The sequence below is a fragment of the Saccoglossus kowalevskii genome, chromosome 11, assembly GCF_978046115.1.
Source record: "Saccoglossus kowalevskii chromosome 11, keSacKowa6.1, whole genome shotgun sequence".
NCBI lineage: Eukaryota > Metazoa > Hemichordata > Enteropneusta > Harrimaniidae > Saccoglossus > Saccoglossus kowalevskii.
In genome coordinates this window covers 13643828-13665521 of record NC_140651.1, presented here as the reverse complement: position 1 = coordinate 13665521, position 21694 = coordinate 13643828, and the positions used below count along the sequence as shown (strand labels likewise).

At 37.1% G+C, this 21694-nt stretch overlaps 2 protein-coding genes across 2 annotated transcripts; one reads left to right on the top strand and one right to left on the bottom strand.

The window, feature by feature from the left end:
* The first annotated feature begins 6206 nt into the window (after nt 1–6206).
* LOC146736214 (uncharacterized) lies at nt 6207–7640 on the top strand. Its single transcript, XM_085505213.1, has one exon. It carries the CDS (start codon nt 6207–6209, stop codon nt 7638–7640), a length of 1434 nt encoding a protein of 477 aa, XP_085361339.1.
* Nucleotides 7641–9022: 1382 nt separating this feature from the next.
* On the bottom strand, nt 9023–20903 carry LOC102809734 (arylsulfatase B-like). Its single transcript, XM_085505416.1, has 7 exons — nt 20572–20903; nt 18791–18977; nt 18315–18481; nt 16308–16515; nt 11868–12120; nt 9963–10126; nt 9023–9586 (listed from the first exon to the last, which is right to left on the bottom strand). Exons 1-7 carry the CDS (start codon nt 20821–20823, stop codon nt 9300–9302), a joined length of 1518 nt encoding a protein of 505 aa, XP_085361542.1. The 5' UTR covers nt 20824–20903; the 3' UTR covers nt 9023–9299.
* Nucleotides 20904–21694: the final 791 nt, after the last annotated feature.

Genomic DNA, 21694 nt, shown 5'->3' with positions numbered 1-21694 from the left:
AAATAAATCACTTTATTTTGTAAGAATTGGTTCGTTAATCCAGACACTATATATGAAAAATAGCTAGACTCATAGCGACATATACAACGCGTGTAAAATACATTGTTTGTTTACATGGAATTCGAACACGCGCAGCGCGACGTCCGCCGCGCTTTAATATTGATTGATTGATTGATTGATTGTCTTCGGTAGATGTGGCTATTTTTTGATTAGGTAAGATGATTGTGGTTAACATCCAAATAATGATGTCAATACCAGAAATGATTTCTTCACCGTTTAATTATTCTTCCAATATGTTTTACAGATACCTGGAGATGTGAGATGCGAGTGTATACAGCATGGACTATGTCGCTGACATCGATGTTGGAGTAACTACATGGAAGAAATGTGTGAAATATATCTATTTAGTTGTCTTAATAGTATTGCCTCTGGTGTCCTATGCCATATTTAGTAGTACACGTGTTATTAATCCTCGTCAGATGTTTACTGTAGCTCAACAGCACACAGTGAACGCTATCAACTCAGCCCAGCAAAACAGAACAATATATGCTACGCAAACGTTACTAAATAGGTCTCTTGGGAATGTGACACGCCGTTTAGGAGTTACTACCGACATGATATCAGACGCACTGACACACGTCACATCGCTTCGAAAGCTTGCACGTTCCCTTAGAGAGGTGTTATCCACTGGTCGCACATTGACGATCGGGGTTGTCGGTGGATCAATATCAACGGCTACGTCTGTAGGACCGAACAACCTGTACGTGAACTTATTGCGAGATATGCTGACTGGTATCGGGATTTCAACCAAAGTACAGAACGGTGCAGTCGGAGCCACCGGCAGCCTTTATCATTTATATTGCATGGGTTCACATCATGATTTAGAGCAACTTGACGTGATACTTTGGGAGAGCGGTGAAAATGACTTAGCATACAGAAATGGATGCGTTCACCAAGAGGAACTCACTAGAAGAATTCTGGAGCTCCCCTCGGCACCACAGCTAATATACGTGAATTTTTTAATGAGTCAAACTGTGGATCGAAATATGTCTGAAATACGTGATCACAATGGTAGATGTAGCAAGCAGCTATGCACCTATTACAATGTACCTTCTATAAGCTTACTTGATTCCGTATGGGATGCGATCAAGTTTCATCACACGCGATGGCTCTTTAGCACTCTAGATCATCGTCATCCAAGCAGAAAATCGCACAATTTGGTAGCTGTTTATCTATTACATCTTTTCAAAATTGCTCTTAAATTATTGAATGAAAAGAACAGCATAGGATTTGATAAGAAGATTAAGAAATCGAATTCAGAGTTAGTTGACCCAACGCTTCTAAAAGCAATATATACTACTACACATGTACTTCAATCGGAGTGTTGGACAACTATGATGTCGGGGAACGGCAATAAAATGCCACTTAACGTAACCAACCAAGACGACTGGCGATTCCTTACAATAACAGACACTAAGAACCACGGAGGGAGAATAGATCAGAAAAGTTTTTGGGTGTCCCGACAACCCAACAACACTATAACATTTCAAATACATATACCACCTAATAGAAATCACTCAAGCAGCGTTCTTATTGGTTGCGTAAACGACTATTACAACACCAGCGCAATTGCGTGGCTTGATGAAAATTTTAACAAAAACCGAGAAATCAATATTTCATACAAACCACATGTGTATGTGGTACATAAATTGTTCGATAACGTATCGCCTGGAAATCACACAATATCGATACAATCAACGAATCGATCACCTAAAATTGCAACAATTATCAGTGTACACGATTAGTATAACATTTCTGCTTAGTGGGTTTAAAATCATGTCTCCTATAATTGTATAGTTCATTATTTTGCTACATTAAATAATGTAATATGTTCTTTGTCACAGTGCATATTTATACGTGGATGAATTACTGTAGGATGGCAAAAACATTTGAGATTTGTATGGTTGCAAATACATTTCCAACAGCTGGACATTGAATATATATGTGTTGTTGTTTCTACTTTGTTTTATTGAACCAGTGCCACCAGTGGCAAAATTGGACGATTGTTTTTAAATAAAGTGGATCATCATCTTGATTTTTTAAACCTGTTTTTATTTGAGAAATTCAACATTGTCATCTACTAAAATCTTTTTAGTGGTGTCAGTCAGACCTGAAACACATCATCTTGTTTAAGTATAAGATGTATGCTTCGCTTTTCTTTAAAAACAATAATTTTCACTTCAAATTAATTTATGATGTAATTAATTACAACATTCTAATGATATATCAACGTTTTAAATCGGGGGGTTCGTCACTTGCACACGCGCGGGAATTGGGCCCCAAGCGATGATAACAACACACACTAACAATGACACGCTAGGCCGCCTGACGCATCCGTAGGTGACGACACCGCCTTTAAGGAAGATACACATTTAGTATATGTGTTTCATATATTTATTGGACTATATTGACATAAGAATAACAACATTTCCTCTATTTTGTTCAGATTTAGCCAAATTCACGAAGGAACGTTTCTGACTATTTAATTCAAAATGTGTGACAAATATACAAATACATATCGTGGTGATAGATAAGGCGCATTTGCGAGACTAAGACGCATTGTGACAAGCTTGAGTGTCGAAAAAGTTAAAAATGTTCATTGTGATTAACACTTTTATGTAGTGTTAGATAAATTATCCCCGATTCAGAATTAAAAGCTTGAAATATTGTATCCTTTAGCTGTACATGTTTTATTTTTATTGGGTGAGATTAGTGCATACATGTTGTTAATTATGTTAGTTATTCATTATATGATTATTAGCCCCCACCCGGACGAAGTTCGGGAGGTGGCTTGTAGTTTTGCCTTCGCCAGTCCGTCAGTCCGTCTGGAGTAATTTCTCGGAGGTGGCTGTGCCGATTTTTTTGAAACTTGGCACGAAGACAGAGTGGTCAACCATACATGTGCACTTCAATTTATTTCCCGATTCGATAAAATATGGCCGACTGGCGGCCATTTTTAATGCCAAAATTCAGTCAAATTCGGTCTTTTCTCTGATTAGAGATGGCTTGACCGATTTTTTTGAGACTTGTTACAAAGACAAAGGGACCACCCATACAGATGCACGTTGTTTTACTTTTTTGAAATGATCAAATATGGCCGTCTGGCAGCCATTTTGATTGTTAATCATGGATTTATTTCCAGATTTGATCAAATATGGCTGCTAGGCAGCCATTTTGAATGTCAAAATCCTGTAAAATCCATTTTCTGGGTGTGACCATCATCATTTCTCGGAAATGCCTGCACCGATTTTGCTGAGACTTGGTACAAAGAAGAGTAACCACTGGTACAGATGAACATTCATTGATTTTTTCAAAGAATCGATTAATGAGATCATTTGAATATTTAATTATTAATTTGAATTCTTGTTAATATCTTGTGAACTAATAGTTCAAATCAGACCAAACTTGGTAGAGACTTGATTTGTCAATATAAGATATATGCTATGCAATAACGAGTTTCAATTTAATTAACGAGCTTATTTGCATATTTAATGAATTATGAATTTTTGTTGATATCTTGTGAACTAATAGTCCAAATGAGACCAAAGTTGGTATAGACTTACTTGATCTGTCAATATACGATATGTGCTACGCAATATTGCGTTTCAACTTAATTAACAAGCTCATTTGCATATTTAATTAATTTTGATTTTTTTCTTAATATCTTGTGAACTAATTGTCCGAATGAGACCAAACTTGTTATATACTTACTTGATCTGTCAATATAAGATATGTGCTATGCAATATTTAGTTTCAAATTAATTAATGGGCTCATTTGCATATTAAATGAAATATAAATTTCTGTTAAATTTGTGTTAATATCTTGTGAATTATTAGTCCAAATAAGATCATACTTGGTATAGACTTACTTGATATATCGATATAGGGTATGTGCCTTGTAATGTTGATTTTCAATTTAATCTTCCTACCCGATTTTATACATATACATTCAAACTTTATAATTCATAGCCAACTATAATCACATCTGACAAGTAGAGGCTGGGTCATCTTCAGATGACTTGTTTTTTATGATTTTTCTTATCACATTGCGGGTTTTCCTCAGTTTTCGATAATAACTGTTATATGATTGTTTGTTCGATGTATTTTGATTATATATTTTTCTGAACCGTTTTTGTTGTGATCATTTTCTGTTCTGATTGTTTATCTCTACATCCATGATTACATGGTGCCAATCTATGCAGACGACGTCCATTATGTTAATACCTGTAAATAGATAATACAAGTCATTCACTGTCATATCATCTATAGCTACACAAACAGCCTCTATAATAACTTACTGAATCAACCAACCAACGCCGTTCTGTACTCATATACTAATGGGGAATATGTTCACAGATATAAAAAATACATTCGCCTTTATAGCGGGCATAGAGAAAAGAGCAAAATATAAAGTTAAACAGAGCATCATAGATATTTTCCATATAACTGCTTCCAAACTAAAAACGACAATTCACACATCTGGATGACGGCTGGCTAAGCCAATTCGACATAGCTTTACATCGACACACATAATGCGGTACACAACTTCGTAGTTCTAATAGTTCTAATTAAATATTTCCGGGAAACTGTTATACTTCGGGTGTACGTAAAGACTGAATTTTAGTTTTTTGTCACTATCAAAATGAGTATTTTGTTTACGTTTGAGATAAACTCAATAGATAGAGAGACAGCGACTCACATTTTTTGGAGTAACTCGATTGCTGTTTTGTACCCCCCAAGCCAATATGGCGCGATAGTTTTTCAAATAACCCTGGAAAGTAGTCTAGTTTCCTCGTGTAATGAGATGTTCGTATGCAAGCGATTTTCTATACGAAACGACGAATACGGTCGAATAAGTGGTCCGTTCACTGTGAGATATCGCGTTGATATACCTATACTTCATGAAAATTGACCATTATTGACCTGTTTTCGCGTCAGATTTCACCCATACCGCGGGATATCGTAGAAAGCGAGAACGGGTCTATTGTATTAGTGGTTGTCCCAATGAATCATTTGGCTGTAAAAAAATATTTTTCACTGACTTGTAGTAATCTGAAAAACTCGTTTCTAAACATGTTTTTTTTCTAGTTTCAAAGGCGCATTCAAGATGGCTGCCCCCAAAACAGTAAATATCGGTAAATTAATCGCATTTATTTCATCATAACTTGTACGCCAGGTGACTGTGGTTGCAGAAACATTCGATTTCATAGTTCAAGGTAGGCATAAAAATGGTGATGTTATAAACGGCATTTTGCAGGAAAATTTATAACCATACGCCAAGGAGTAATATGGCTGACTAAATAGTCTGCGACGCGTGAAATCGCTGAATGTGATCGTAATTCTCAGTTGCATTGGAGATGAGAAACTTTTGTTAACGTTTGATATTGACTCATCTCAAAAACACGCAAAGTACGATATTAAACATTGAATGACACATTGCGATCCTGGCTAGGGGTTAATTGCATAAATTATGATAATGAGCTAAAACAACTCATTGTTATTAAATGAAAATGCTCAAATATAAGAACAAATGTTCAAAACAAAAATATTCTGAACAAAAAAAGAAAGATCAAAGTTAAATAAATGCTAACGGAAAAACAGAACAAACAATGTAATCAAAAAAATATTAAAAACGATCATATAATAAATATAATTGAATGCTAGAAGGAGAAAAAATCACTTGGCGCAGATCTCGCTCCATATAATTAATTAATTATACACTGCCTACTTAGTTTTATTATAAATTACCACAATGCACTGTAAACAGCTTTCGTTGCAGAATTTCTAATTTTAAAATACATAAATATATTAAAGAATCATCTGTTACACAGATTACCGTTTAGCTTAATTAATTGACAGCGTATCACACCATACTCGGAGGCATTTTAATTTCCCTGGTTTCCTCCAGCCGAACGTGGATTTCGATGGTTGTGTAAGGTAGGCGCTGGTATCCCATATGAGGTTTGGTCTTATATGTCAATATTGATACTAATTCTGAGTTACTGTCACTGAGTTGATTGATAACTTGGCGTGAAATATACTCGATTCTCCTCTTGTATAAAAAATGCGCTGTTATAATCTAATACACACGAGCTGGCGCTCATACAATATGTACGTATTCGAGAAATAACGCATCGATGTAGAAAATGTGTGTACAGCAAAGGCATCATCGGTGTGTGGTTGGAGTGTTGATGGCTGTAACTATAATGGTGTGTGGGTTGTGCCAGGTTAACATTTCAAGGTATACGTCGGCGACTGGTGTTAACACCGTTAGTCAAAACAGGATTATTCCGTCAGGGAATTTAGTCATAGCTGTTCAAAAATATCTGAATGTGTCGTCTGCTATAAAAATCACTAACATTCAACGACGAAACAACATTAGTAATGATATGATATTAAAAGCGTTGACACGTGTGACCTCACTGACGAAACTGAGACAATCACTGGAAGATGTTATAGTAAAAGGAAGAAACCTAACTATTGGTGTCGCCGGTGGATCAATTTCAACAGCCACTGGCGTGGGATCTGAAAACCTTTATGCAAATTTACTAAGTGATCTCCTAGCTGGTATTGGGATTGGCAGCTCTGTGCAGAATGGCGCGGTCGGAGCCACGGGCAGTCTGTATCACTTCTACTGCATGGAATCACATTTGAACTTGCAACAACTGGATATTCTACTCTGGGAATGCGCGGAAAATGACCTTGTCGACGACAATGGATGTGTTCACCAGGAAGAATTGACAAGGAGGATTTTGAGCTTGCCTTCAGGACCGCAGCTCATATATGTGAATTTTATAATGAGTCAAACGGCAGAGTCGCCAGTAGGGACTTCAGCTAGCGGCAATTGCAGCAAAATGCTAAGCAAATACTACGATGTACCATCTATTAGTTTGCTCGACTCAGTAGATGATATGATCAGTGCTCGCAATACAAAGAGTCTTTTCAGTCCTCGTGATCACAACCATCCAAGCACAAAATCTCACAATATGATTGCGATATATCTGTTTTATATGATTACGAATGCCTTTGTATACACTCTCAAAGAATTCAACGGTAAGCGAGATACGATGGTGAAAACGTCTTATCCGCTCGCGAATGAACTCCCCGAGTCGCTATACAACTCTACTGTTCACATCAATCAACCACAGTGTTGGACAACTATGTTATCTGGCTCTGGGACCAAAACGCCACTTGAAGCAATGGAACGTGATATTGGATGGAGACTGTTTACGTGTCCAGACAGGATGGCCCACCAGGGAAGGGTTGATAAAAAACGCTATTGGGTGTCGAGAAAACCTAACCAAACAATAGTCTTTAGTGTCAGCATCGAACCTTACAAGAACCTGAAAAGTAAACTGTTAATTGGTAAAATCAACGAAAATTCTCGTGGACCGGCTTTAGTTTGGCTTGATGGTGAATTCAGTCATCGACGACACATTAACGTTGGGTATAACACTGATAATTACTCTGTTTACAGTGCGTTCACAAACATAGCCCCGGGTAACCATACAATCGCTATACGATCAGGAGAGAGGCCTTTAAAGATTTCAACAATTATTAGTGTATATGACAAAGACTAATTATCACACAACAAACGTAAGTCATTATACCGAATTTGTTGAATACGTATTTCAATTAAATCCGTTTACTCGATTCTGATTTCCAGAATGATTTATTCAAATCATTTCGTGTCATTTCATTTCATTGCATTTGCATGATTGGGATTAGAGTAGGAAACAGAAATGTTTGTTTATTTCAATATAAATAAAATATAAATTGTATATAATGTTGAAAATCAAGTATATGTCATGAATTCGTTTCCGCGTATCTGTTGTCCGACTTATTTAGTTGATTACTAGTGAATGGCTGTGTTATATCTGTCATCATTTAGGCTCATGCGAGGTCCTGGACGGAACTTGGTTCAGTGATTTGGAACTAATTGAGATATAACCGTTGCTATCCGGACCGCTATTTCTGACAGTTGGTATTCGCTGTTAGTAATATAGTGAACAATTAATCAAAAGATATGACGTATCCAGTACTTAGTGTGACTGGCTATGTGCAAGTTGAATGTGTGAAGGCCACGCCTTAGATTCTTTAAACTGCTTTGTAATTGGTTAAGTTTTGATAGGTAATAAACAGACTAAGTCCTTGGTCCCAGAGAGAGCTCCACGAGGCGAGAGAGTCTTTTTGGTCAGTCCTGGGCAGAGTCTCCGACGAGGCAGTTTGCCGTCTCATCGGCCTCCGCTGCGCGTCGGTCGATACTTCCGCTGTACTGCCTTCGTGCATACTTTTCGGTATCCCCGTAATAAATTCATAAAATATTTACACACGAGCAATAGCAAGTGTGTATAAGGGAGTGAACTGGACAAAATGTCTTGGTATAGTTGGGTCCTCATGGGACGTATGGTTATTCCTATTATATTACACCAGTCTCAATTTCAAGGTAATTTTCAAACACAGGAATAATTTTATAGCCCAAAAAAAAAAACATGTTCAATGTAATTGTATTTCGACATTTGCGAGGTTTATTCGTGAATTTTCTTGTTAGCGGCAACAATGGTAAATGTAACACTCACGAAAAAAAAATAATTTCCTAATCACTGGGTAAGTAAGAAAGAAAGAAAATCGACCCGTAATTTAGAATACTCACCGTTATTATTATTGAAGTTCATTGTCAACATGCTGCTAATTTTCAAGTGAAGTATATTTTTGCGAAAAGATTCGCATTCACAAGTACCCTGAACACGTGCTTATGGATAAAGCGATCTTATATCTAAGATTGTGATTGAACGGCGTTGATTAATTATTTACCATGAGATTTTATCTGCCATGCGTTGGCGTTCATAGATAATGTGTACTATTGGAGGGGCAACATAATCATTAGTTTTATCATTCAAAGTAACTCGTTGGACACACTCTTGGTACCGGTTACGTGACAATAGAGAGAGAACTAATAGCATACTGTGCTCTGTACGACGTTTAATGCAAAATAGGACGAGTTTTTTTTTACTATTTTCATTAAATTTATTCTCCCATTCGTTGTCCAAAGATTGGAAGATGGTGTGTATACAGAAGATCATTAAATTGTTATATATTGTTAGGTAGTTTGTCTGAAATTCCACGTGAAACTATGGCGTGAGAATGTATTCTGGGATGGATATGTCAGCGTATTCCGACTTACAGAAATAAAAAAAATACTCTGACACACACAGAAACTTAACGTTACAGGTATGTAATTATATATCAGTGTTTGTTGGACCCCAAGGTGCTAGCTCGTGGTTAGGGACGACTTTCTCCAATTCATATTTACTCCAAAGATCTGTCTCGGGAAACGGTATCGTAACGGTATCGAAATATTCCTTTAATTTCTCCAGACATTCCAACACTTTGTCGGGCATCGAATTTGATAGATCATTTGATTCGGTCTCGTCGTCGACGATGTTGTATAGACGTACATGTTTTTCTTTGTCGATTTCAAGAGTTTCTTTGTCAGTCTCAGGGGGAGCGTACCATGCCTCCGGACCTAGAACGAATTATTGACAGTCGCATAATGTAAAGAAATAACAAGCATAACGAACATATTCATTATATGCTAGACAAGAACTAGTTGAAATAATAAATAAATCACTTTATTTTGTAAGAATTGGTTCATTAATCCAGACACTATATATGAAAAATAGCTAGACGTTTCGAGCAATGGCTCTTTATCGATAGCATAGGTTTCTTCTATGCTATCGATAAAGAGCCATTGCTCGAAACGTCTAGCTATTTTTAATAGTTATTTAGACTACGATTACCAAATATTATCTTCTATATATCATATTTATCAGTCCGAGCAGCGTTTATTAATTTATATACTACTTTTACAATATATATGAATATATTTGTTAATTAATTACCTTGTGATCCAGTTAATAGTTTCCAATTCCCGACTCGAATAGCTGCTCTTACTCTGACATCGAAAGTCGGTTTCTCCTTCAGCAATGGCTCTTGATAATGTCCGGCTAACATGTCTGGCTGCATGTTGATAAGTACGTCATTTCTTTTAGACATGAAGTTCTTGCTGTGAATAAATTGAGGTTGCATTTTCACTTCGCACTCTTTGAGTTGTCATCCCCTGATATATATAGTAAACAATTTAGACTGTGAATGGATTATGAGAAATTTACCGCAAAGTAGAATTGAAACAGGTCCTCCTAAATCTGGTTACATTTCTAAACAATATAAACTAACTGAATTTGGAGGCCTTGATTGCCATTGAAAGTCAGTTCATTGTAGGTATGTACTTAGATAAGACCCTTTAGTACTAGTAAAAAAATATATGGGAAAGTATATCTACTTTTAATCACAAGATTTTTAGTAACAATATCATCATTTCAACACATATCATGTTTTAGTTTGTTCTGGCAGTGATGTTGCCAACTGACAGAGGTTATATTTTCTAGCAAAATAATTAAATCAAAAGTGCAATATTATAAACAATGTAACAGCGATACAGTGTGAACGGTGATATCCTCATAGATACGCACATACAATTTCATGTTCTACATAAATATTCATGAGTAATTCAAAGTTAAAGCAATGACAAAATCACTGATGCATTTTCTCGTTTGATGACGTCATACCAAACCACAAAACACAGCCTAGTTTATGAGACTTGTCAACCCTATCCCTAAGCCACATGTCCGCCGTATATGAATTATTTTCTAACCCAAGCCACAGCCCCCGCTCCAACGTGGCATAGCGTGATTTCCACACCGTACCTGCCAAATCACCTAGTATACCGTTTCATACGTCATAATTCTATTCATGCTTGCGTGAACTCACACACTATATATGCAGTGCACCCAATAACATTATTATCTACTTACATTACCCATGATGCATTTATGCGCCATTTTTCAATATGTTGAGGGTCAAGAATTGTTGTGTGAGTGTGAACTACCGACACCTTTATTTATAAAATAATTAAAATAGTTTGGCTTTCACATACAGCAGAATAGAAGCCATTAGACCCATGTAAGTATTCTTTGACAGGAAACATTTCATTATTGTCTCCTGTTTTTTGTTTTGTTTTTTTGTTCTTTTTGTTCTTTGACAATTGTGTCATATATAATGCTTAAAACATATTTTTGACTGACACGTTTACATTCCTAGCTAATACCCTACCGCAGTTGTACGTATAGTCATCAATACAAGCACATGACATTTGACAGAGCACTTGGCATAAGTAATTGTGTGCACGTAGTTGGGAGTAACATTTGTTTAGGATTGTACTGAAAACAGGGAGACTGGGATCCAGACAAGGTCAAACAATGGTTAACTATTCACATTTAATCCCTTTATCATCCAAAATATATATCAACCCTATTTGAGGTGGAAAATAGTCAACGAAAATTACTTACATGTTAGTTTATGCAACAATTGAATGTTTTATTCAGTAAACGTTCATTGCCGCGAGGCGAGTTTTCGGGGAGTGCCTTAGAGTATTTGTTGTTTCTCTCCTCGTTACATTTTGAAGAGTCTGTAATCCGTGCTCTGATTGGTTGAGTCAGATGTAATTAAGGCGAACGGGATCAGTTATATAAAAAAATTTATAACGGCAAGTGAAACCCCAAAGCAATATAAAAATAACAATAAAACAATTAAGTTAAAATTATAAAAAACGGGAGCCTATTCTTACATCAAATCGGATTGGCGCAGTCATCAATCCACGCCAGATAAGGCTTTAAATGCAAAATCAGCTTCAAAATGCATATATTGAAAATTGATTTAAAACACACATCAAAACCACACATATTTACCTTATAGTATCCCACTGATTTACACCATATAAGTTTTTTGATTTTATCACGTCATTATCAACACCAGCTATATGTAATATTGTAGGAAACCAGTCAGTCACGTGCATGAGGTGATTATTCGATGTTCCTTTCACGTGGTCAGCTAGAAGTGAACTTGTAACGAATGATACACCCCGTACGCCACCCTCCCATAGCGTTGCTTTCTCGCCTTTGAGAGGCCAGTTGTTTCCACTTATGTGAACCCCTCCATTGTCTGACAATAGAATAATAGAGCATTTATTCAAAAGAATTCGATTGCCTTAATTTATTCGCCAATCTGGATAATTTTATTTCTCGTCATGAAGTTTACACTTCCTGTATCATATGCTTTGTACTCACACCGGTAGTACACGCGCTAGTGACTTCAACACCATGTGTCATTTTATAAGACATAAAATGGTTACACGTAGCAATATTTTCAATCACAATAAATAAACTTTTAATATTAAACCCATATTCACTAGTTTAATTATTTGGAGGACTTATAATGCGCATATTCTCCTAAAACGAGCTCTATGAGCATTACATAACGTAAAAGACTACCAATAAAAATCACCAGAACTATAAAAAACAAGTTAAAACTAGTAAAATTGACTACAGTGATATGTTTTCAGTGCCCCCTTAATAATAAAACCAAATCAAAACAAATCCATCATCCAATAACATACAAGATGACAAGAGTCATCAGGTCCATGAGACGCACAATTCACCGACAGTGTAAGTATAGACCATCTTGAACCACTCTACATCTCTGTACAAGTGGTGGTACCAGGTGTCAGGAATGGGTAAGCGTACCCTGATAGCATGCTACACCATGATACCAATAACTCCAGAAGCATGTAGCTATCTAGGCAAGTTGTAAAATAGTTTATAGTGAGTCATATCCAGGAATACTGTATCTCATCATTTGCGAGACAGACATGTCAAATTTTGAAATTATGATGAATGTGAGACTAAATGGCGGATGGAGAAGGGCATGCAATTCCAAATGCTTGGACCTGAGTATTGGAATGTACGTTCACCGGATGATTTAGCCTTGGTGCGTGGTTTCGTTAATATTCGATCGTCTGATGACGAACGCAATTATCTAGCGAGATTGTATTTATGTAGAAGATTTGACAGGTATCGTGGGCCAGTGTTACTTATTGATAAGTAGCATAAACTTGAAATTTTATATTCAATGCGTTTGCTAACTGCGAAGCGATTTTAAAAGTGGTGAAATGTGAGAAGATAAACCCCGCTTGCAGATAAGACGAGCTGCTGAATTCTGAACTCGTTGAAGATTCTTTATCAAATAATCAGGGCATCCGACTAATAAGCTATTGCAACTAGATAGTATGAGAGCACAGGCAAAAGTTCGTGTTACTTTTGGTGTAAGATAGTGACAAATAGAAGAATTAATCTTAGTTGAATATAGCATGATTTGCATATACACCATGTCCCAAAAGTTCGTATACGTTGATTAGCAATCAATAACACATGCTGATAGAATCCCAAAATTTAATATCAACTGTATCCCCTTTTCATCTTAATAACATATTTGGGCCGCTTAGGCATAGAGTGCACCAAGTCCTTGGGAACTGAGGGCTCAACGTTCTCCCATTCCTTTACTGCCCTTGCATTTAGCTGCTTCATGGACATAGGTCGTTGGCTAGATTCTGTCATTCAGTATCCCCTAGCAGTTCTCAATTGGATTCAAGTCTGGTGAGTTGGGAGGCCATTCCGCTTTGCGGAGAAAGCCAAGAAGTTTCCTGGAACACCACTCCTGGCTCACATGGGCGGTATGAGCAGGTGCACCATCCTGCATGAACACCATGTTCGAGTGTCGTTTGTACACCTTCTGGCTGGTGACAGGACCACTCCTTCTCTTTCTGCTCATAATGAGCACCAGTGTCGGTTCCAGTCTCACCTGCAGATAGTATTGAGCGTTTACTGTGGTCCCCTGCGGCACTATGTGAAGCTCACACAGCCCGGATGCTGACACGGCACCCCACACCATGGTATGGGCACTGAAGGAGGCACTTTCTCAGGACTATCGGAGGTCTCAATCATTTTGACTGTTGGTCGTCGGTTCCAAATACAAGGGGCACTCGTTGGAGAAAATCCAGTTCTCCCAGTCCTCTGGGGTTAATCTGGCATACTTCCTGGCAAAAGACAGCCTGTTCCCTTTCTGGATCTCTGTCAGTCATGGTATTTTGGGCCTCTTCTATGCTCTCAAACCAATTTTCTGGGTCAAATAGCGATGAACAGTGCTCTTAGAGCATTTCTCGTCAATGTTTTTTAGTCTTTGACTCAACCGCCTGCATGACTGTCGCCTTCTGCCCTTGGCCTTCCTGATGATGTCCCTGGCTCTGGCAGTGAGCACATGAGGACGTCCAGATCGGCGCTTATCTTCAAGGCCTGCACCTTGCTTGTAACGCTTGGTCTGCCCCATCGTACATTTCTCCCCCAGGATGTGGCAACCTGCTCACAAGTTTTTCACAAGTCATATGGGTATTACTCAAGCCAGTGAGACAAACTGATATATTCGGAATATTTTATGCAATCAGCCTACACATATGACCCAGATGGATAACCAGACGCCAGCTGGTTGACCAGGTGGTGTCGGATGTAAGAATAATGGGGGTAAATGCCTGAACAATAAGGTGGACGATTTTTTGGGACACGGTGCACATGTATTAAGTACTTAGTGATATTGCAATCAAGTGTGACACCAATATTGCGGACTGATGACGAGAAAGAGATAACAGACTCGCCAATGGACATCGTCAAGGGTAGTGAAAATCTAGATGTTACTTTTGATGAGCATACAAGCATAGCTTCGGATTTTGAGTCATTAAGTTGTAATTTGTTCTGTGTCTTCATTTTTGATGTTGGTAATGCAATTCTGGACAATCTTGATGGTTGAACCAATTTGATGAACATTAGAGTGTGTATATAGTTGATTGTCATCAGCAAAGGCATGATGATTCACTTAATGCGCCTTAACAATATCAAAAAGTGGTTCTGTATACAAGACAAACAAAACAGGTCCCAGAGCTGAGCCCTGTGGAACCGAAGTGTAATGGCGATACATCCAACTTTACGCCATTAATACAAATGGTCTGTGATCTTCTGTTTCAATCGATGTAGTAGAATTGTGTGGTCGATGGTGTCAAAGGCAACAGAAAGGTCCAATAAAGTCAAAATACTGACCTTCCCCTTGTCTACCACGTCCAGAAGGTCATTAACGAGTTTTAGTAAAGCGGCTTCTGTACTGTGGTGTGATCTGTATGCAGACTGTAGTGGGTTCAACTTTGAAATGGAAGTGGTCGAGAAAGCGTTGAGGAAGTTCAACAAGCGGAAATACAGTTGGAAGAGACAAGGAATTTTTGTTGCCAAATAACTGATCGTTGGTACTGAATAATTGTCTAATGGTGGCACTATGAATGAGTTTTGTAACCATGTTCTTTGTATAGTTATAAATGTGTTCGTGGACTACAATCCCAGTGTGTAGAATTTGTCTATATGCACGTCTACGTCGTTGTTTTACAATCCTTAAATCATCGTTGATTCTATTGAACCAGGATGTTGCCTTGCGGTGTGAGCGTCGTCGTCGTCGTCGTCGTCGTAATGGGGCGTGTTTGCCCAAGACTGTCTTTAACTGGGAATGACAAATTTCGGCAGTAATGGAGTTTATGCTTGAGAGGCTGTCGCATAAGTCAATATTGAAGGCTTCGAGATCGATCGTGCACAGATGTAACGTAGTCTAGTTTTCGTTGTTGGATTGTGACATTTAAATTTCTGATAATACACATGTGATCAGATGTTAACTGACTGGTAACGATGGTTAACTTCACCAGGTTACAATCCGATTTATATAGTAGCCAATCAAGAATGTGATCCTTTTCGTGGATTGATTGAGAGACAGACTGGATCAAATTAAATGTTGAAATAATGTCATTCATGACGTACTTGCGTTGATGAGGTTATCATAATGGATGTTAAAATCACCTAAGTTTATACTGTCACCTGTGACAGGAACGGTGCAATTTTAGGTGCGCCTTCCCCACCCCAAACACATAAAATACATTACTGTCTATGTAATTGCCACCTCCCATTCCAAAAACGTGACTACAAAACAAATGTATTCCCATAGCTAAAATTATTAAATTTAATTCCAATTAGGTATATAGTCGGGACCATTTCCCTGATTTCACACGATTGCAAAAGACAACTGTAAACAGTGACTCCCTGTGCCAATTTATTTACTCAAGGTATAATTATGTCTATTTCAGTTTATTTAATATGTTAGATGTAACTAGCCGGATATGAACAATTATTTAACCAAGTGTTAAATTCATATTGTCCAGAATAAACATGCTCCATCAAACACACATACTCATGTACGTTTGAGCTTACCTGTGGACACTATCAAAACAGTATTGTCCCAGAGATGTGATTCTTTCAATTGGTCCACTACGCTACCAATCGCATCGTCCATACATGTAACCATGGCAGCATACACACGCCGGGCAGGATCGTCTATATCGGGATACATGTCGATGTATTTGTCGGGTGCCTGTATAGGTTTATGAGCAGCTTGGAATGCCAGGTACAAGAACATTGGCTGAAACGGCAAATGTATACATATTATAACCGTGACGGTAGTCATGCCACCGAAACGAGGCGATAATTGTGATGATAATTCGCGTATCTGGTCGTCCAGAAAATAATGAATTGTGTACTGAACATATATTATTCGTTTGTTTGATTAATTAGTAATTAAACTTTGAGTTACTAAATATAAACGTTAAACAACAACATTTATTCATGTTGTCTGTTGCTTGAAGTACGGTTCACGGTTAACTAACGATCGATCCGAGTCAGTAACTCAAATTTCAGTGAAAATGTATTCGCACATCAAGTTTTAATTTAGACGGGGTTTTGCAGAAGTTGGCGGGGTTTCCGACTAAATTTTTGTAACTCGATAGGTTCGTAACTCGAACGATTTAGCATCTCTTGTGTGAGCAATATACCATAAAATTCAATATAAAACAAAACATTATTATTCGCATATCAACTTTCTCAGAGTTCTTCATATTTTCTTCTATATATTTAATGACATATCTCAACATAACTGTTAATATTATACATCTGTCACCGTAACGCCATAAGTTGCAGCGTGCCGTGATTTTGTGGTATTTTACGGGGTATTTTCATACTACCATATTAGGAAATGCGAATACCAAATATGGAATAATTACGCGCGTAAGCGTCCTCTAATAATAAAAAACAAACATGGCTGCCACCAGGATTTGACCGGACTCCATACAAAGGAGTTCGCTGATTCTGTTCTAAACTTTTTGGATTTCGGCATTCCCATGATGTATCCTTGGAAGGAAAAGATGTATAATAGTAAGGTTATTACGAAGATACATCAAAGTATGCTTTCAGACAGTACGCTGTCGTGCATACTTTGAGGTATCTTCGTAATAACCTTATAATCATTCATTCTAAGAAAGAACAACTAAATGTTTTAAAACGGCGGACTGGCACTTTTACATAGTGTACTCAGCTGAATTTTGCATTGAGTCTAATGCTATGTATGATGTCACTGTGTCCACATATTGCCGTGAAGTATATTACAAGAAATATAGTGGCATATGTCAGTTACGCCGCTACAGTTAAATGAGAGAAATTATCAGTCGATTTGATTACTCTTTTTCTATCTAGTAAAGGGAATATAAGAATGATTTCTGTGTAAGCGGGAGTGTTTTCACATTTGCAAAGGATGGGCAACCTTGCGACATTGACTATCTTGAATACTGATTAAAAATTGTTGTGTAAAATGACAAAACCAGTGCCTGGCAATTTGACAAAAGTTTTGACTTTTCTCTGTCATGTTTGATACGACTATATAGCTTAGCTACATTTCCAGACGCTGAATATTAACGTTGTCTCTGCAAATACAAGGGTATTGCGCATATCGCAAACAACTTAGAAACGTAGCAAAAATACAGTGAATCAGTAATCTGCCAAGAACTCAGCCTGTGGCCTTGATCACCCCAATAAATCTATATCACACACACAACTTTTATTTAAAACAAACACAGTCACGTCCACTGGTTACAGGTAGGGATGTCCAATCCCAGGTTAAATCCTGGCCCGATGAGTGTATTGAACCGGCGTAACAACGAATTTATTCACTATACGTATATCATTATAGTTTTTTGTCATAATATTATATAATTTCTACCAAGTTAAGATATCAGAATTACATGCTGAAAAGTACTCGTAATTCAATTTTCCGATCCACAATTGATAACAATTATCTTAGTTGTTAGGTAAATGTTTCTGTATAAAGTCAACTACGAACTCCAAATTGTTACACAGAAAACATCTATGAATTTTGAAATAAATAGTCACCTTGTTAACATCATGATTTTTTATAATTGTTCTTGCTTCTTTGGCATACAACTCGGTGGAATACTGCCCTCTGTATTCGTGTGCAACATTCTCAGCGTTTCTATGCAAATCCCACCAGGTCTCGTGCACCTGATAAGTGTAGTGGTCTGCTGCAGCACTATAAATGCCTTAAACAAACACGTGTTTACCATTTCGATTACTTTGTGAAACAACAAGGAAACAAGTGCACGAAGTGAAGGATAAATACATGGTTTCAAATCGGGGGAAACTGTTACATTACATTACAATACATTTCATTACATTACATTACACCACATCACATCACATTACATTACATTACATTACATTACATTACATTACATTACATTACATTACATTACATTACAACACCATTTTAATAATAACAGTATTTAACAATAAAGTCTATGAAACCATAATTCATTTTTGTAGCTTTGCATTTACGTAAAAATACTAACCAAAGAATGAATCAAAACCTCGATTATTGGGCAGACATTCTTCTTTGTAGAAGCCAAGGTGCCATTTTCCGACGGCATGGGTAGTATACTGTTTTAATTTGAGTTCTTGTGCAATCGTTGTTTCCGTAGTGGGCAAGCATCTTCTATCAAGATCCCTTATTATGCCATCTTGCATACCCAGATGTATCTGACAATCATAAAAATACAAACATAATAACTAATCATTAACTTCAATGAACATTTAACTGTGTCAACTTTTACAAAATAAAACCCACATCAGGTTTTCCTGATTTTTTCTAATATTTTGATCAAGATCTGCAACCAATAAGGAATTAGGTTCATTTCACCCCAAATTAACAGAAAATAAACTAGCATCATAAATGAGCTGCTTTTTCATAAAGGAAACACGCATAAATTACCCAGGAAACAGGACAAGACAAACATCATTCAAGTATTTCTTGGAAAATGTTCTTAGTAATGTTATAAATGAAGTGCATGAAATTGAAATGAACACTATAAAATTACTTCCTGGTCCAACGAAGGAAAACAAATGTTTTTTTTTTCTACCTGAAACAACTGTTATGCAGCAAACAAAGTCTGTTTGGTAGTAACGTTATTATTCAGTCAGTAAACTACATCCTTATGTACAAAATTTTGTCGAAAAAGGCTTTCAATCGGTCAGTAAAAATTTTTATTCGGTCAGTAAAGGCTGTCATTAGGACAGTAAAAATTGGTATTCGGTCAGTAAAGGCTGTCATTCGGTCAGTATAAATTGTTATTCGGTCAGTAAAAGCTGTCATTCGGTCAGTAAAAATTGGTATTCGGTCAGTAAAGGCTGTCATTCGGTCAGTATAAATTGTTATTCGGTCAGTAAAAGCTGTCATTCGGTCAGTAAAAATTGGTATTCGGTCAGTAAAGGTTGTCATTCGGTCAGTAAAAATTGTTATTCGGTCAATAAAAGCTGTCATTTGGCCAGTAAAGGCTGTCATGCAGCCGGTAAAGGCTGTCATTCGGACAGTAAAGGCTGTCATTCGGTCAGTAAAGACTGTCATTCGGTCAGTAAAGGCTGTCATTCGGTCAGTAAAGGCTGTCATCGCGGCAAGCAAGTTTGTAAATTTTACCCAGCGAGGTATTATATCGCCGTGAATAAGGTATAATATTTCACCGAGGTATATATATCCGTCAAATACCTGAGCGTATCGTGTATCACCTCAGTATATAACATGCTTGCATAAGAAATACCTTAAAATCGCTGTCTATATCACGTTGATATATGTAAATTCCCATTTTTTCCGAACTTTTTTTCTAGAATTGTACTACAACTGTAAGACGAATTGCCATGTTTTTTAACACTTATAGTCTGGTAATTCTGAAAACATGACACCTCGATTTTCACTATATTGCGTTATTTAATGATTTCCACGTGGATTTTTGGTTTCATTTGTCTAAACTTGCATCCTAGATCCGCCGTGTACGTTCAGATTAGTCGTAAGTTGAATAGACATGTTATTTAAAATTGTTAAATTACTTATGTAAAAGCAACGCAATTTGTGTGTTCTAATAGTTAGTGATAGGGTGGATAAACACGAACAAAATATTAAGATACTATTCGTAAACATGTCTGTTGTAAAGAAAAAACACACACATAAAACAATATATGCCAATAAGTGAGAGCGGATGTATGAACAATGCAAACACTCTTTAAGAGACGTTCGTTCAAGTATGTAATTTCCTGATGATTTCAAAAGAACTTTAAATATTTAATGAGAAACCTTTCTTACCACGTGTTTGCCAGTTAAAAGCATTGCTCTGGTCGGAGTGCACAGCGGTGCAACGTAATAATTTTCTAGCTTGGTTCCTTCTTCGGCAAGTTTTACTATGTTTGGTGTCAATAATGCAGAATTGTGATACCCGACGTCGTTCCAGCCAATATCATCCATCACGATAAAAACTATATTTGGAGCGGTGCTATGACAACAAACGCATGGCCAAAATGTAACAAATATTGTCACTAATTTTGAAGCAAAAAACATTATTGCAGATGAATTTTAAGGCAAACTCTGGAATGATACGTTGCGTGTTTACGTCCATTCACGTACGTATGTTCCGCATTCACTGAGTACCGTAGATTATGTCACGAAGATTATTGTAAATTGAATTTTAAATATAATCTTCTGCCATGCATTCTAAAGTGTTATTTTTCACTACTTACATGTAATGCCACATCTGTGTCGGATTATTTGAGATTATTATTAATTCTCAGACAAAAGCATCACAATGAACAATAATGTTATTTCCCCTGTCTGTGCCAGTGCGGACATATCAACAGATGACGGAAAACATACTGTCATTATAATTACTTTAGTCAACAGAAAACAAAGGTACCGTGTTATGTGTTCGGGAATTATTCATTGTTGCAGATCTAGCAAAAAGGTAGTATGGAATAAGTGTAGTTGAAAGATAAATGTCATAAATATATTAAAATTAAAATACAAGTAAACAAAAGCATTGACCTAATGTTTTTTGTCAAATGTCATATATTTTGTTCACAATAAAGTACTTAAAGCGGGAGGGTCGTCACCTGCGCACGCGCGGGAATTGAGTCCCAAGCGACGATAACAACACACGCTAAAAACGCAAAGGCTCATGGGTAGACGCCTGTTTGTAAACAACGACACGCTATGGACATCTGACGCATGCGCAGGTGACGACTCCCCCGCTTTAATCAAGAACTGACATGCCTGAAAGCAGATTTGAGTCTGACACGTCTGATTTGTCTGACTCTTAGGTGTTAGGGTTGGATATAGCCAATCAGGTACAGTCGTGTGAGTTAGATTTACATAGACAATAAAAGCATAGATCCAAGATAAGAGTGTCTGAAAGTCTGATTCAAATGAAGAATAT